The sequence below is a fragment of the Arvicanthis niloticus genome, chromosome 4 (assembly GCF_011762505.2).
Source record: "Arvicanthis niloticus isolate mArvNil1 chromosome 4, mArvNil1.pat.X, whole genome shotgun sequence".
Lineage (NCBI taxonomy): Eukaryota > Metazoa > Chordata > Mammalia > Rodentia > Muridae > Arvicanthis > Arvicanthis niloticus.
Window position 1 is genome coordinate 39,001,402 of NC_047661.1, and position 17,062 is coordinate 39,018,463.

Below are 17,062 nucleotides of genomic sequence, written 5' to 3' on the forward strand. Positions count from 1 at the left end.
CAGTGTAGGTTATGGTGCTAGAAAGGAGGTAGCAGTTTCCAAATGCTTAGACAGTGACTGACTTTGTAGAACGGTTGACAGAACATGGGCTGGTCTGAAGATACTGCGGGAGCCTGGGGAGAACCTGACAAGTTTCTGCCTTTTGGGGGAGGATGGGGAGAGGACCAGTCTTTCTTGGGGTTCCACTGGCCCTGTCTTGTCTATTACAGGAATACAGATGGCAGCTTTACCTGCCTGTCACCTACCTTGCTGTGGCCCGCAGCTGCTTAGCTGCTCTGGGCCTCAGTCCTTGCCTAAGTCACTCCTGCTTGATGACAAACACTGAAAAGTGTGTTTTTCAGATAAAAATGCCATTATGTGATAATTCTCACTTAAGAAGGTATTTCCTTTATCACATGGTTGGTGTCCTCTGTGGCCCACGTTCCTGACAATGGACAAGAAGGCTGGCTTTATGACAGTTCTGTTCATGGTTCTGCATGTGAGGCCCTCACATGAGGCAATGCTGACTCTTCAAATTCAAGAGGCAGCAGCATAAGGAGTGTGTGTCGCCAAGGCGTCCAGTGACGTGTGAGGCAATCAGTGAATTCTTTGCATATTTTATTTTTCTTTTTTGATTTCCAACTCACACACATCTGGCATATTTTACATCTTTGCAATAAAACATGGTTACAATAGCTTAAGGAATTTATATATCCAAAATATTTCACCATGGTCTCAAGATGAAATGACCTTGCTTCCAGATGTTCAGTGCCTTCCCAACTCTAAGCTACAAACTCAAGATATTGCTCACAGCCTGGTGATGAATAACATAATCAGTACACTGATTCCCCATAATTTCAGAATTTCATAAATACAAACAACAATGAAGAAGGAATAATTCAGTGCTAAAACTTTCTAGTACAAGGTGGATGACAGATAAGTAATCACAGCAATAAATAATGATATGCTTCTGGTGCAAAGTGCCAATACAAAGAACCCATTATTCTGTTTTATCTTTTGAAATAAATGACTGCAAATGAGTGTAAATTCTGAGAAAATTACATTCCTGTAACATGCCTCATAGCCCTACCGACACGATATGTACATCTATGACAATACAGTCACCAAATATACAAAGAAGAAACATGAAGAAAATGTATAGACCCCTGGTGATAGCTGGATCGGGACAATGGATGGAAACATCATTTGAGAGCCATCATTTTATATTGTAAAGATGAAGTGCCTTAGGCTAGGAGTGTGGCTTTAGGTAAGAATCTCACAAGGAAAGAAAGGGACGTTTGTTTTTGTTGTAATATGGTCTGACTCATTATTAAACTAGGCTATTTCAGAACCAAAGAGGGGGAACTGTTAGCATCCTGATACTCCCAACATGTAGACATGGAGCCAGTGGGCTGACACCAGGGGAGATGTCCAGGTGCTGGGAAGTCAATGCAATGGGACTAATGATAGCGACTCCAATTTACACACAGTAGAAACCAGGCCCTCATACCCACGCCCCCTTTCTGTTGCATTTTCAGGTCCTAAAGGGCAGGGCTAAATTCTCTTTGTATAAGTACCAGCAGCGGCAAATAATGGCTTAGTATCCAAATGCTATATGAGCAAACTTCACTTAGAAGGGATGATTTTAGATTAAAAAGTGCAAACCATATTTTAGTGAAAATGTCAAAAATTATGGATTGAGCCCAAATTCAACCCTTTTGAACAAGCTGTGTTCTCTCCGTTTCCTAGCTTGAAAGTACCTGTTCCGTCAAGACGTGGGGGAGTAGGGAGCATGCAGGTTGTAACTCCACAGTAAATTAACAAAGGCTGCTCTTTCTTTATACAAGGTTTCACTTTTACAAAAGTATCCCTTTAAATAAGATGCATATGATGTACAAAGTATCAAACGTGGGTTTTTTTTTGTTTTTTTTTTTTTTTTTTCTCAGCTTGAAAAGAGGCTGGAAATGGGATGCAGGTTAGGTTCGAAGCTTAAACTTTGTAACAACTGGGCACAAGGTTCCTCAGAATTGTCAAAAGTCTCTTGTTAGGCTTCCTACAACCTTTTCTCAATAAACGGCGATATATGAAATAATTACCAAAACGTCTCCTAATTCAGATAATTTACATGATATAAGCTTGCTTGACAGCAGCTGGTGTTCAGTCCTGGAAAAACAGGGTGAAATGGCTCCCGACTATGATATTCAGCCACTGCTGGGTGGGATGGATGTACAAACAGGCCGATGTGGACCAGCGTCCCCACCAGATACTGCCTTTCCAGAGCACTTGTGCTCTCACTTGAACGCGGCTTCTGCTGCTTCTCTTCAGTACCTGTTCTGATGCTCATAATGCCACCGATTAAAATCTATATTAAAAGCTACAATGCTGCCGGAAGCCATGCCAGTGATCAGAGTCCTGGAAAAGCAGAGATGGTGAAAAGACACAGGAAAACAGAATGCACTTGCCACTTTATGCCGACACTGGCCTTATCTCAGATGGCCCCAAGTCTTAACTGTGTTCACTGAGAGAGGTCGAGCATTTCCTCTCACTTCTGCTAAGAACTGCTGAGCTAGTGGAGAGTCCTGCTGGAGAGCACAAGTCAAGTCTATCAAACCATGCATTCTAGTGTGACTCAGGGTCTGTTGCTTCTCAGCTATCATTTTCATGGTCTATCCATCTACTCCTCTGGGATAAGCCCGGGCTTTTCTGTGGAATTCTGGCTTTTTTTTTTTTTTTTCCATAGTGTACTTCAACCACTCCACCGCTTACCTGCTCACTATGTAACCTGGCCATGGTTATATGAATCAAAGAGAGAGAAATGTTAGCATCCACCACACATGTGGATATCGGAACCACAAGTCTTTCTGAAGTCTCAGGTGCCAATTGCGTTTTTTTCTGTTACATAGCTTAGCTACTGTACAGCAGTAGGTGGTATAAAACCTTCAGACTTAGTACATCCATCCTGAGTCATTGTCACCTTGCAGATGAGATTATCATTGTCCTCTCTTGCTTGTGCCTCCTAAACCAATCAGAAGCTCCTTTCTCTGGGGTGGTTCACTACCAATGACCAAGTTTAAGACTCATGACATTCTTAAGTGTGTTTAGCCATTAACTCAGCCCATCATCAGACAAATGTGTCCTGTACAGACTTCTCCATTATGTGTTTATAAGTGATATTTCCTGTGCATGAACTGTTGTAATACAGCATTGCTCTGCACAGGATACATAATCAAAATTAATAATGGCATTCAAATGGAAATGTGAAGTTGGTTAGCACCTTTCTTACACTACTATGGCTCTCTCTGACCCAGCCTGACAAATGTCTCCTCCTCACGTGGCCTCCCACGTGGCCAATCATCTCTTCCAAGTGTTCTGGTCCTGCTCTCCCCTGGCATGCAATTAGGTTAGGGTTACACGTGCTGGGTCACTTCATTATGTACCCTTAGCACTTTGTAGGATACTTTAGTTATAATATTGGTAACAGATATTTGCAAAAAGCATGTGAATGAAAAGAAGAATATTTAATCTACTTGAGACATTTGAAACACATTTAAAAACCACTCATGCACATACAAATAACTAGGAAGTAAGCCAAACCTACTTACTGGTCTACTCCAATGGTAACCATAAGCTTTCCTTAAAAACATTTACTCCCCAGAATGCATCAAGCCACATTGTCTTTCTCTTTCCTTCATGGTATGTGTGTGTGTGTGTGTGTGTGTGTGTGTGTGTGTATGTGTGTGTACACGCACACATGCGTGCATGCATGTGTAGGCCAGAAAACTACTTTGGGTTTCATTCCTCAGACACTCTGTTGTTCTTGAGATGAGCCCATGCGCTAGGCTAGGCTGGCTGATCCACAAGCCCTAGGGATCAGCATGCCTTAACTCCACAAGGCAGAGGTTACAACTGTGCACACTATGACTGGCATCTTTATGTGGATTCTGAGAGCTGAACGTGGGTCTTCATACTTAAACAGTAAGTACTTTACAGATTAGTCCAGCATGCTGTTTTTCTTGATGTCCTTTGTACCATTCTATTATACTGTAAAAATGCTTTGTTGTATTTATTATATGTGTTAATGCTTAAAATATATCAAAGCCAAAATTCTTTCAAGAAACATTTCTGATAGTTGAAAAACTGGGCCTTCTTTAAGGTTCTAACTGGTCTCCAGCTTGGCCTGTCTGTGCTGTCTTTCTTCCATCTGGGTGAGATCAGGAAAATGGCAAGCTTCTGCCCTTTTCCCATGATCACATTGCTCTTGACATGGCTCACCTTTGGTCATGGGATAAATCCATTGCTCTAATGCCAGCATCACATCCGGGGTAAATGTACAGCTGCTTAAAGTCACAGGCCTGCCAGACCTCTACCACACCATTGTCCCCTCCAGTCACCAGGTTCTGTCCATCGCTGCTCAGGAGAATAGCCTACAGGAAAAAAAAGGCAGATACCAACCATCTCGTCATTTGTTTCATGTCAATGGTCATGACTGATCAGTCAAGCATTTGCCCTAGTGTATGCAGGCTTAATCAGTCAACCAAACAACCACTGACTTTTGGCCAACCACCACCTACCTACCTACCAACCAACCAACCTAGCATCAGGTAAGCAACCATGAAACAACTAACCACCAATTAATCATCAACCAACCAACCACTAGCCAAGCAAATGCCAACCACCTAAACAACGACCAGCCAACCATCAAACAACCAACAATATTCAACCAACTAACCACCAAATGACCAGGCATCAGCTCACCAACCAACAACCAACAACCCAATAGTCAACCACCCACCTACCATGAGACCAACAGATCACCAACCAATGACCTGGAAAGTACTGTCAATCTTGCTAACATTATCCCCTTATTTGGCCAATTATCCAAGTTTCTTAAAGTCCAATCTGCAGAGCTTTCAATATGAAATCTATCAAAGTTTTCCTTTTTTTTTTTTTTTTTAACAAAGCCATAGAATTTTATTAAAGCCAACTGAAAATAGTAACATAAAAATAAAATATTTGAGGTGCTAGAGAGAGACGGCTTGGTGGCTTAGACTGTGTACTGCTGTTTTAGAGGACACAGGTTTGGTTCCCAGTATCCATGGCTCACAGCTTTCTGGAACTCCAGATCTAGGGGATCTGATGCCCTTTTCTGGTCTCTGAATTCAAGTGTGTACACTCCTTGCTACTCCCAAATAGCATAGTTAAAAATTAAAGTAAAATATTTAAAATTAATTTAGTTATAAAATTATGAAAGTTATAATGAGAATGTTGCCAGTATCACCCAGGAAGAACTAGTGAGAACATCACATTTTGTAAAACTGCAGGGGTTAATGGAGACTTAGCATAAAGAACAGAAGCATATTTTCCAATAGTTCCTAGAACCGAGGCACCAGCCATTGTATTTCATTAGTGAATGAGGGCAATAGGGAACTTGAAGCTGTAGTAGTCAGGGTTCTCAGAACAGGCATCTTTGTTCAGTAGTGCTGTGTGTCCTGGTCATTTTTATGTCAGCTTGGCAGAAACCTAGAATATCTGGGAAGACGGGATCTTAACTGAAAAGGTGGCTCTATGAGACTGGGCTGTAGGAACCTTGTAGGACATTTTCTTAATTAGTGATTGAGGTGGGAGTGTGCAGACCATTGTGGGCAGGGCCACCCCTGGTCAGGCGGTCCTCTTGGGTCTCTATCAGTTCCTGACCTCCCTTCATGATGCACTGGGATCAAGTTAAAGTAAACCCTTTCCTTTCCAAGTTGCTTTTAGGCACAGGGTTTTATCCTAACTAGGACGCCCTGGGAGCACAGTCCTGAGAGTGCTGCTTGTAGAGGGGCTCAGAATGCTTTCCTCTAGGCAAATAGCTGTGATCTCCAGAGTCTACGTTGCTGAGTATATTCAGGACTGAGGAATCTTGGGTTTGTCCCAGCATGTGTTCAAGTAGATGATGGGGAAGCTCTATACCACGCCATTTACCGTGAGCACCTTTGACTCCCATGGCTTCCTGTTGCTCGGCACAGATGTACTCACCCTAGTGGAATCATTGATCTCCATTTGAGCCAAAAGTTTCCCATTGATGCTGAAGTTGCTAAACCGTCCTCGCTCATAGTATATGATGCAGTGGCCTTCACTAGATACTGAAATTAGGCGTGGAAATAAGCAGTTTTCTGGTCCCTCCAGGGCCCTTAGCAGGTCTCCAGTGATGGTATGAACGAGACAAGGGCCCTCTGCAGTGGGGAACAGAGATGCCAGACAGTTAGACACAATACCAGCCCAAAACCCCACGTTAAAGATGAAGACAATAAAGGTGTGCTTGTGGCTACAGCACTCATGCACACATACATACATGTACACACTCACTACACCTACACACACAGACACACACACACTTACTTCTCTGGCACCCCACAGTGATGCAGCACCCAAGTGCTCCAAAGTTTTAATGACTCCCCACCTCAGATAGCAGTCATCACAATAGGCTTTGTAACTCCAAGGTCAGGTGAGTACAGACCGTGCCCAGGAAGCCTGATCTGCTGTGCTTTTGGAAGGTTCTCATTAAGAGAGTGATGACAGCAGTAGCTGAATTTCTCCACTTGGATCAGATTTCAGCATCACAATCTAGCTGTGTCTCTGCAAGGTTTGCCTTTGCCTATAGTATATGTGTAGGATGCAAATGTGCAATTAATCAAGTTAATCAAGTAATTCTGACTACAGAATTATTTTGCCTTTTAAAGTTAACAGTGGGGCAAAAGTATAAAGGGGTACAGAAAGAGACTTATCTTGTTCAGAAAAATTTATGGCTCTGAACAATATATTGAGAAGATGAAAATTCCACTAGTGTAGTGGAAACAAACACTATGACTCTCTATTGTGTGCTTGCCTCTCTGCTCACTCAAAGGCCAAAGCCTGGATAAAGTGTGGATACCTTTTTCCCTGACAATTGTCAATGGATTTCAATAGCCATTTTTTACACACAGACAGGTGTCAGTACCGAACCGTAGTTGGCCTCTCCCTGACTAATATGGGGAGTCTGTGAAGACAGGCAGGAAGGGCACAAGCCAGCACTTGCAGGGAAGAAGCGCCTGCAGTGTAAGGCTCACTTTCTTGCTCAAAATGCAAAGACCATCGTCTCTTGTCCTCAGACTTCTCATTCTCCATAAAGCTTTGGAACAATTCTTGACAGCAAAATCTATTCACCTGGAGTCTTAGACTTTGATAAAAATGAAAATAAGACAGCACCCCCCCCCAAAAAAAAGAAACTTCAAAGAACTCCCACTGATATTAATGAATTAGTTAGTTAATTCCCACTTTTACTTTTTTGGGCTGTATGTAGGCCTCTGCTCAGCTCTGACTAGGCCTCTACACTCCAGCCCTCCTGGTCTTTCTGCCTACAGTTCCCATAGAATTCTGTAACTTCCATCAGAAGAGCCAGCTAAGTTTCCTCTCCAGATGACAATTCTTCCACAAAGACAAGGAAACAGGGTCTGTCCCTTCCTCTCCATCCCTGCACAGTCAGCTCTATCCTAAGGCCAGAATAACCTAATCCAAATTCCCAAAGCACTGGCTGTATGCCTCCTCTGCCTTTAAATGCCCTTTTTCATGGCTGGATCATATGGATTCATTGAAGGTTGAATTTACCAATGTTTGGGTTAGAGTGCTAGTGACTACATCATAAACTTTTAACCATATTTTGTGTCAGTGTTGGAAAATATTCCTAATATTTGATAAAACTAAGCCATCGGTAGAGAACCCAAAGACCACATCTATCTGTGCTAAATCGCTGGAAGAAATCAAGAGTCCCAGCTAGAAACTGCTCTCTGCCTGGAGACAGAATGGGAAAGCTCTGGCTTCTGACCTTTAGCACCGCTGATAACGAGTCCGAGTTCTGCACAGACGGAGACACAGACAACTTCATGGTCATGGCCTGTGAGGACAGCTCTGGGCGCAGGATAGTCACCTACAAGGAAACAGTCACAGGGCATCACTGGAGACCAGTACAGACCTGGTGACATAGTCAGCAATGATGAGGAAGGACATAGCCAGGCCACTCACTACCTTTCTGCCTGCCCTTTCTGTGTGAGGGGTGGGGGGTGGGGGGTGGGGGTGGGGGTGGGGGGGGGGGTGGGGGTGGTCTAACCCTGTCCCTGCTACAGGGCTGCTGGGACAGCAGGGAGTCAATCTATGGGAGTGCTGAGAAGTGTCAGTGGCTCTCCTCTCAACGAGGTGGCAGTTATGTGGAGTCACATACTCTGTTCTGTGAGGCCAGGTCAGCTCCCTGGCTCTAGTTCCACTTACATATGAACACAGGGGACACAGAGCACTGCACAACAGTAAATGGCTTCTGAATGCATAGTGTCCAAAAATGAACTCAGAGTCCAGTGATAGTGTGCATGTGGTGTTTCTGGCAGCTGGTAGCTCACCTCACTGTGGGTATGGTTCTGAAGATGTGTGTTCTTTTAGTATGTGTGCCTTCAAGCCACACAACATTAGTGAACATTCCTGCAACACCTGACTTGGATGCTAGGCAAGCCCAGGTTCAGGACTGTAGTTCTGTCAGCACAGATACATTTTCTGCTATTGTAGACACATGATGGTTCTGTGACCGATTCCTACTGTCATTCTCAGCATGTATCAACTCAGTAAACATTTAGATTGGATTGTATCAGACTGTGTGACCTGAAGTTGTAGACAGAACTTTTTATAAGGATCCATTAAGCATAATCTCTGACTTGGGATTCAGACAGAATTTCCAACCATTTATGAAAGTGACTACACATACTTCTGCCATTTTGTAATGTGTGCTTGTATGAAGTGGCAATCTCAGCATTGAGAACAATAAAACTGGAATGTTTATTGACTTTGAAAAATGTCTACCAGTTTCTACATCCTTCAGCACATAGTTTTCAACCAAGAGTTAATTCATTATGTTAAAACAAGCACACCCATCCCATTAGTATGAAAACTTGCTTCCTCTTTTAATAAATGGTGAAATTGCAAATATATCAAAGACTTGTTTTAAAACAAATATCTATGATTTATTACGGGTAAATGCTTGGTTTGTACACATCTTTCTACACCTGTATAATTATGGCTGCAGAAAAATGTCATGGATGAAAAGGGATCAAGAGTAGAGAAGGTTTAAGAAACTGCCCTGGTCCACAGTTTGTCCCATAGGCTCTGTAGGGCCACTGAGCCCCTTCTCCAGTGCCCACTGTGACAAGAGATGGATTTGAGAGAGGACTTCCACTTCTGAATCTCATGCTTTCATATCCACCACCCACGAGGGAAGCAGGAGAAAGAGATGAGCAAAGTTGTACAGGAAAGACAAGTGTCTCAAGTTTCTACTTCTTAGGAATAAAAGTAGGTGGGAACCCATCTTCATCAGTGAATGCTCTCCAACTGCCTGGCTGCCTTCACTGGGGAGGAGCTGAGCCAGAGCTGTCAAAAGCAAGGACGTGTAGCATTTGGTAGCAATATCAATGATGGCATGTGATACCAGATTTCCAGAAACAACACACTTGTTCCTATGTGGCTTCTCTCCACTCATGCTTCTTGATTTAAAACAATTACACTAAAGTCATACTGCATGTGCCATTGGCTGTTCTTAGGTGTCTGTAGTACCATCTTAGCAAAGAGTACAACAGGTACAGGAAGCCACCCTTTTGCATATATCTGAACACAATGGCTTCATCTTATATCTCTAGCTTTACAAGTCATTGTTCTTGCACCTTGAGGAGCCATACTGTAACCTGGATCGTGTAACTGCAACCAACTCTTTCAGAATTCTAGAAAACTTGTGTTCTAATAGGTCAGGAGATATTTCCTTAAGGATAGGAAATTCAATGATATTCTTTACTAAATTTCATTTATTCCAATGAGATTAAAACTTCTTTTAGGTAGTTGCACAGTTGAAATCCCTTTGTGGTCATAATCATGCTGTGAATTTTTTTTCCTGTGGATTTTACTTTAAGATTGTGAGTAAGACTGTTTTTCTCTAGCTAGGGTGCAGGGGCCTAAGAACACATTGGCAAGGTGTGAGGAAGACACTCTCTCTTCCGTTCTTTGGGATGCTGATGACAATTTTGCTCTCTTTAAAAAGAACCAGGTTGATTCTTCCACCAAAGCTAGATTTGCCTTTGTTTCTGGAATTAGAAAAATTTTAAAATATTTATTACACATTAAGTATTTATATGTTTAAGATTAAAGAAATAAAATGAATTCCTTTGTTCTCAGCCCTGCATAAGAAATGTAGAACTGTGAATTCGCCCTTCTCCCATCCAGAGCATCACATCCTTTTAAAAGTTCCCTGTTTCTTCTTTCTGTTTCTTCTTTGTTTTTATGGAATAGATTGCATAGCTTGGGAACTTGTTGCCTTGTCTGCCTTTTCTCTGAGAATTTCTTCGGCGTGGGGAACACCCCCACAGTCCCATCTTGTCTACATGGGAACCCTCAACACCCCTCTTGTTTTTCAGAGAACTGCCCTGTGTTTTGGCCTTAGATCCTGGCACTCCTCTTTCTAAGAACTGTCCTGGCCTGACACCCTGGCACTCACTGTACAGGGGCAGGTGCAGAGACATGAAGGCTCAAGGGTCTGCAAGCACACCTGCTGCCTGGACGCCCCTTTGGCACTGATGTGACACTAGGGGGTGGGGGGCTTACTATTTTCTGCATCTCTAGAGACTATCTGTGTTGGGTAAATTTTCTCAGATCTATCAAAAGGCATTCTCCTTTTGATGCATTTCTGAAATGCAGACCAGGAGGATGGGCACAGTAGCCCACACCAGTTTGCTGTCAGCTCTAAATCTATGGACGACTGATTGTAATGGGCTTGGAATAATGCTAAGGTATCTTTCACAGTCTTGAGCTTGCCTGAAACATGCACACAACTGAAAAACTGTGTTTCTAAGATATTCCGAGTTTCTTGTTAAAGTGAGAATTATGTATTAATAAGATGATGTGTGTGCACACTTGTATGCCAGAAGACACCCGGTGTCTTCTACTGTTTGTAACCTCAGTTTTGAGACAGGGTGTTTCAGTGGAGCTTGATGTTTTGGCTAGACTGCCTGGCCAGTGACCACCCAGTACTGGAGAATAGATGTGCAGGGTCACTCCTGGCCACCCCAGTATGTGCTGGGGAGTCTAAACGCAGACCCTTACACTCGGTCACTGCACTTACACACAGCGCCTTCTCTCCTGGACCTATTTTTAGTCTCTCTCATTATATTGCAGATATTCATACACTGAAAAATCCTGAATATAAATCTTTAATAAACTATTAGAAACACACAGCTATTTCCCTTATATAAAAAAAGCAACCATTCAATGGTAAAGAATTGAGGAAAAGAGACAAAAAACACTTTTAACTTCTTATGCAATATATTTTCCACAAGGAAGTAAGCTCTTTGACGACCCATCTTCAAAGACCCATTACACTGTGATCTCCTCAGAGCATAGAGAGGTGGAGCCTAGATATTAAGTGGGGCTGTTTCGGGGCACTGCTGTTTTGAAACTGCTCCAGCTTCAGCTGTGAAAGTAAAGAAATGTTCTTCAAAGCTTTTTGAGTTGGGAAATGTGCAGCAAGGACAAGAGCTTTTCCTATATTTCATTAGCAAGGACAGATGTCACACTCCCCAACAGTCACCCGAGATCTTGGTAATACCCTGTCACTGTCACATCCCAGCTGATGGATGGAGCTCAGGGTTAAAGGGCCTGGCATGGAGGGAGGGGCAGGTGAGCTCTCCCCTCTGAGGACCACGCACTTCAGTCCTTCCCCACTCATTTCCTCAAGGATGAGGGATCTTGTCTCACTCTAGTGCTGTGGATGATAAGGAACAAATCCATCTGGTCCTCATAGCACGCACTAGAAACTAAACAGAAAGGGCTTGAAATAAATAGAGTCCATCTCACCTTTATCAGTAGTCATTTCAGTATCCTTGAAACAGATGGGGAAAACCACAAAAGGCTGTCCCTGATGCACATAGATGTGACAGGAGAGCTCTCCTTAAGATGGCCTGCTGCCTTGTGAGACGGTCAGCACAAAGACTGAGGCTCTGGCACCCACAGTTCCCAGTTCAGGTCTGTGAGCACCAGAGGATGAACCTCAGTGACATACAACACTAAGACTTTATTTCTTGCCTGAGTAATATCACTACAGAATCAAGATACAAACCATTTTCTTTCATGCTTACACTTATAAAAATAGGACAGTGGTTTAAAATTCTAAAGTAAAGCATTAAATGTTACAGTAATTTCATTGACTCTGTGATTTCAAATATTTACCAGAAACTTCCTGGAATAGCTAAGACTGATAGGTTGACTGACTTCAGCTCTTATGCCAAATGGCTCATGATGGGTGTCTCTGACCACACATTCACAGTGGTCTAAGACTTGGTATCTTTCTGGTCCTGCCCCTTTCTACAAAACAGCCATAAGAATGACTGCTTGCTGCACTGTTCAGATACCCAAGTCTGTGAACCAAAGGTCCAAGAAAAAATTAGTCACTCTTAGTTTTCATGTTATATCCAATACAAGCTTAACACCTTTCTTAAAGTCTCAGGCCTATAAAAGGAGAAGACAGACAAAGAACAAGAGAAAATCAGTCCTATCTCTGTCACAAGCCCCAAAATGTCCCCAGGTATGAGATGGGACACTATGGAGAATGGCCTCATCCCTTCCTGTCCTGAGCTAGGATGGTCCAATATGGACAGGTCCATGTGGTTTCACAATGTCCTGTGACTGAGAGTTATTACAAACTGACCATGCTTCCCTTAACACCTAATTTAAATAATTTAATGTATTTAAATCCTACATAAGATCCCTGGGGTTGAGAAAGAAGCTACACACACACACACACACACACACACACACACACACGTATGTATGTGTGTGTGTATATATATGTATATATGTATGTATATATATGTGTATATGTATGTATATATATGTATATACACACACACATATATACATATATAATCTTTAATTATATATACATATATACACACATATATATACATATATACACACACATATATATACATATATACACACATGTATACATATATACATATATGTGTGTATATATATATGTATATATATAATTAAAGATTGCCTCTGGTCAGTCTCTGTCCATACCCTAGCTCTTATCGCACTGTTGTTGGTCAGTGGAGGCTGAGGATTGTCTTTAGATAAGAGGCTGGTGGCAAAGAGCTGAAGTCAGTTTGGCAGATGTTTGGCGGAAGGCTGCAGCTGATAGGAGAGTCAGTGTCCAAGGCTGAGACCAACACAATAGGTGTCCAGAGAAGGAGCATGTGCACAGCTGGGAATGTCTTTCCAGCCTCTTCTCCTTTCCCAGTCTGCACAGTGTCTATATATGAGCATAGGATCTGGTTTAAAACTGAAGGAGAACAGCATATAACCATCTCAGTGGATCCTAGTAGATTCGATTTGAAAGATGAGCACTAAATCCCTTTTCAGGATTTTATATTGCTATGGTTTTTAAATTTTCATATGTATGTATCACTCAAAATAAACATTTAAATTGCATTCTTTAAGGCAGATTTGGTCTTGAGCTGAGTTCCTAATGCGTTTTCGGGGTCTACTGAAGACACAACGATGTTAACTCGCTCCTCTTGTGACTATCTTGTTGGAAGCTACAGCACGTAATGAGAGCTGTCAAGTCCCAAGATCAATGAAACTTGTGCCCTGGGGATTCCACAGGAATAGCATTGATCTGGTTAGAGCTCACCAGTCAGAGATGGGCTGTAATATATTGCAAAGAAGGGCTCTGGAGGATAAGCGGCCAAGTCCAAGACACCTACCTGACAAAAAATTCAATCAGCTCCCAGCACAAATTGCCTGCTCTGCTCTGCGTTCTTTCATGCAGGAGGCTGCTTCCAATTAAAGTGCGCAAATTAATTTTTATCACTTCCAAATTAGTTTCAGAATTTGTGTAAGGCTGTTTCAGATGAAAGCACCTGTCCCTCATGTCTCTGCAAGACTGTTATCTAGCCAGGAACCTAGTGTAAACCTCCAGGATGATTTCCTATGTTCAGTGCCATGTGAAAGAATAACAATCTTCATCAATATAAAATGCACTAATGAATAGAACCATTCGACCTGCAGTACGAGCAGGTAGCCTGTTCCTTCAGAGTCTGGAATATGTGTCATAATCTATTTTTTCACGAATTTCTATTGTCTTTGTGACATAGTTAAGGAAATGGCAAAAAAAAAAAAAAAAAGAAGACAGTATGAGATTTTCTAAGATGTCTAAATTAGTCACAACAATATATTTGACACAATGAAACTACCCTTTCTATAACCTGTCTAAAAATCTACAAACATTACTTACTTTTCTTTGTAGAGTAAAACATCCATTATTATATAGTACTGGTAGTACAAAAGAAATAAGTATATATATCAGGGCCCTTTGACTTCATGATTAAACTTCAGCAATGCTTACGTGAAGTCAGACACAAATCTTCATTCCAGGATGCTGGTTTGATGAATGAGTCTGGTTTGTTCTCTCTGCCATACAAAATAATTCAATGCCTATGGTAGGCTAATTCCCAAACTAGAGCAGCTATTGGGCAATGCTGTCCCAGTGTAGGGTTCCCCTTCAAGTTTATGTTAGTATATATACCCTATATATCCAAGGGCATTACTCCACACACTGTTACCATTGTGGGCAGAACTACCTTTTTGGTATTAACGGCAATGCATTTTGAGACAGAAAACACATACAGCCGGGTCCTTTGACCTGAGTGACTTGGTAGCTAGATTAGATTACCTGGACAGAAAAAAACCCCACTTCTTTCACATCATCAGTGTTTGATGATAATGACTGCATGCCTATGGCAGTACCATAGCTCACAGGTATGGCGGTCTAGGTACTGAGTGCTGTGGTTGCCTTTAACACACATGCTGACTCAGTGGCTCAAGTAGGCCTAGATGTCTCGTGGGGTGGACTGCTGTAAAGAAGGACGCAAAACTATCAAATTCAACCAATATTAAATACTGTTGCCTATTTAAAGATTTTACTCTTGTGATTATCCATTTGGCACAAAGCAGAAGGTTGTTTTGTTTGTTTTTAAATATAATTCATGAACCCATACCCAGGATGTGAAGTTCTATGTATGTGTTCGTGTACTGATGGTATTAACATTACTTAACAGAGCTACTGGGTCATGGAAGTGCTCAGTGTACTTACTCACTCACGAGGCAGGTCTTAGTTCATGAAGGCTGGGGCTTCTGTTGTCTAGCACTCTAGTACTCAAATCTGCATAGAGTCCCAGGGACAAAGTAGGCATCAACACATATCGCCTGTTCACCCCATACTGTATCTGCTCCTCCTGCTTTTTCTAGAAGAGCAACCCTTCCTCTACTGAGAACAAAGGGAGACACACACCCATGCTCACATTCATGTCAGATGCAGGGTGTGATTAATGCCTTTAATCTGAGCATTAGGGAGGTAAAGGCAGGTAGATCTCTGTGAGTGTGAGGCCAGCCTGGACTACATAGGGAGTTCAGGCTAACTATGCCTCTAAAATATACTGCTTTCAAAAATAAGTATATTCTTATAATACTTAAGTATTATATTCTTCATTCTTATTAATTCACATAAACATTAAGCATTTACATAGCTTCTGTTACCAGGGACTTGAATTGTTATAAATATTGTTAGATTTAACTTTGCAGATGGATCAGTACTTTCCATCCTTAGGGTTGAAGGCACCTAAGATAATAGCATAGCCAACACAGAGTTACTATAATTTAGTGTTTTCTTTCTAATTCTTTATCTAATGACAACATGTAGAAGAGTTATTTTTTTTTAAATTATGTGTGTGTGTGTGTGTGTGTGTGTGTGTGTGTGTGTGTGTGTGTGTGTAGGGTATACATATATGAGTGCAGTTGCCCACAGAAGTCAGAGGCATGAGATTATTCTGGAACTAGAGTTCCAGGTGATTGTGAGCCTCCTGTTAAGTGGGTGCTTGGAAGCAAATTTGGGTCTTCTGCAAGAGCATATACACTATTAACCTCTGATCCATCTCTCTAACCCTATGGATTCCCTTTTTGGATTATTCCTTCTGAGTTTCATTTTGAAGATATTAGTTAATTAGGTATAAAACACTTTTCTGTTGCTTTAATAAGTTCTTGTATCTTATAATGCCTAATTTTTTTCATTGTATATGTAAGATGACACGAAGCGCTGCTGCTTAGACATTTTAAGGAGTGCTGCAGTACTACAATGATAAAGAACATTTGGAAACGTAAACTGGAATGCTTAGCTAAACACATATATTAACACTTCACGTGTGGAGTGACAGCCACCACCACCACTACTACCACCACCACCACCCTGCGTGCGTACACACATACACACACACACACACACACACACACACACACACACACCACGAACTCTGTCACAGAGTTGACTGGGCGGCTTTAGAAGTGAACATAAGGATATTACCTTGACTGAATTTATGAGAGATGTTCATTGAGAATGTAGAATTGGCAAACAATTATCTGAATTGGTAGAAAGCCCTTGAGTCACAGTCACGCCCTACTCCAACATAGGCTAGAGGCCTTCAACTGTTCATACTGTACACTTCCAACTCTAGCTACGAACACTGACAATGAACTTCATACATCATTTGGCAATCTAGTCCACTGAACAGTTTCTTCAATGTATGTATTTCTTTAGTCTCTGTACTGTATTAAAAAGACTTGGTTTCTGTATACTAACAGCCATCTCCTGTTTTGTAGCATTCCAGATAAAATACACATAAGCTGGAGGAAGCCTGAGACTTAAAAGACCAGTCCTGATGTACACAGTTATTTATATCCTTAACCATCTCCACCCAGACATCTCCATCCTTAACCACCTCCATCCCTAGCCATCCCCACGCCACCTCTTCCATCTTTAATTTCCCAAGCCACTTCTATTTTTAACTGTCTTCATCCCTAACTGACTCCATCCTAGCCACTTCTACTCATAGTCTCCTCAGTCCCCATCTCTGGCCCAGCTGGTCCTGTCCTCTGTATATGTGCCATTCTTAGATATGCTGTTGTTACTATTCCCCAGCCCATGCGT

General features: G+C 41.9%; 1 protein-coding gene across 6 annotated transcripts in view; it reads right to left on the reverse strand.

Annotated features, from left to right (window-relative positions):
* Positions 1-580: 580 nt before the first annotated feature.
* Nbea (neurobeachin) overlaps positions 581-17,062 on the reverse strand; it is a 518,446-nt gene continuing 501,964 nt past the window's right edge. For all 6 annotated transcript variants that reach the window (XM_076932409.1, XM_076932408.1, XM_076932407.1 and 3 more), the window contains 4 exons: positions 7,823-7,924; positions 5,998-6,194; positions 4,252-4,403; positions 581-2,391 (listed from right to left, as the gene is read on the reverse strand). In XM_076932409.1, coding sequence (XP_076788524.1) covers positions 2,301-2,391; positions 4,252-4,403; positions 5,998-6,194; positions 7,823-7,924 — 542 coding nt within the window. In that variant the 3' untranslated portion in view covers positions 581-2,300. The remainder of the gene's footprint in view (positions 2,392-4,251; positions 4,404-5,997; positions 6,195-7,822; positions 7,925-17,062) is intronic.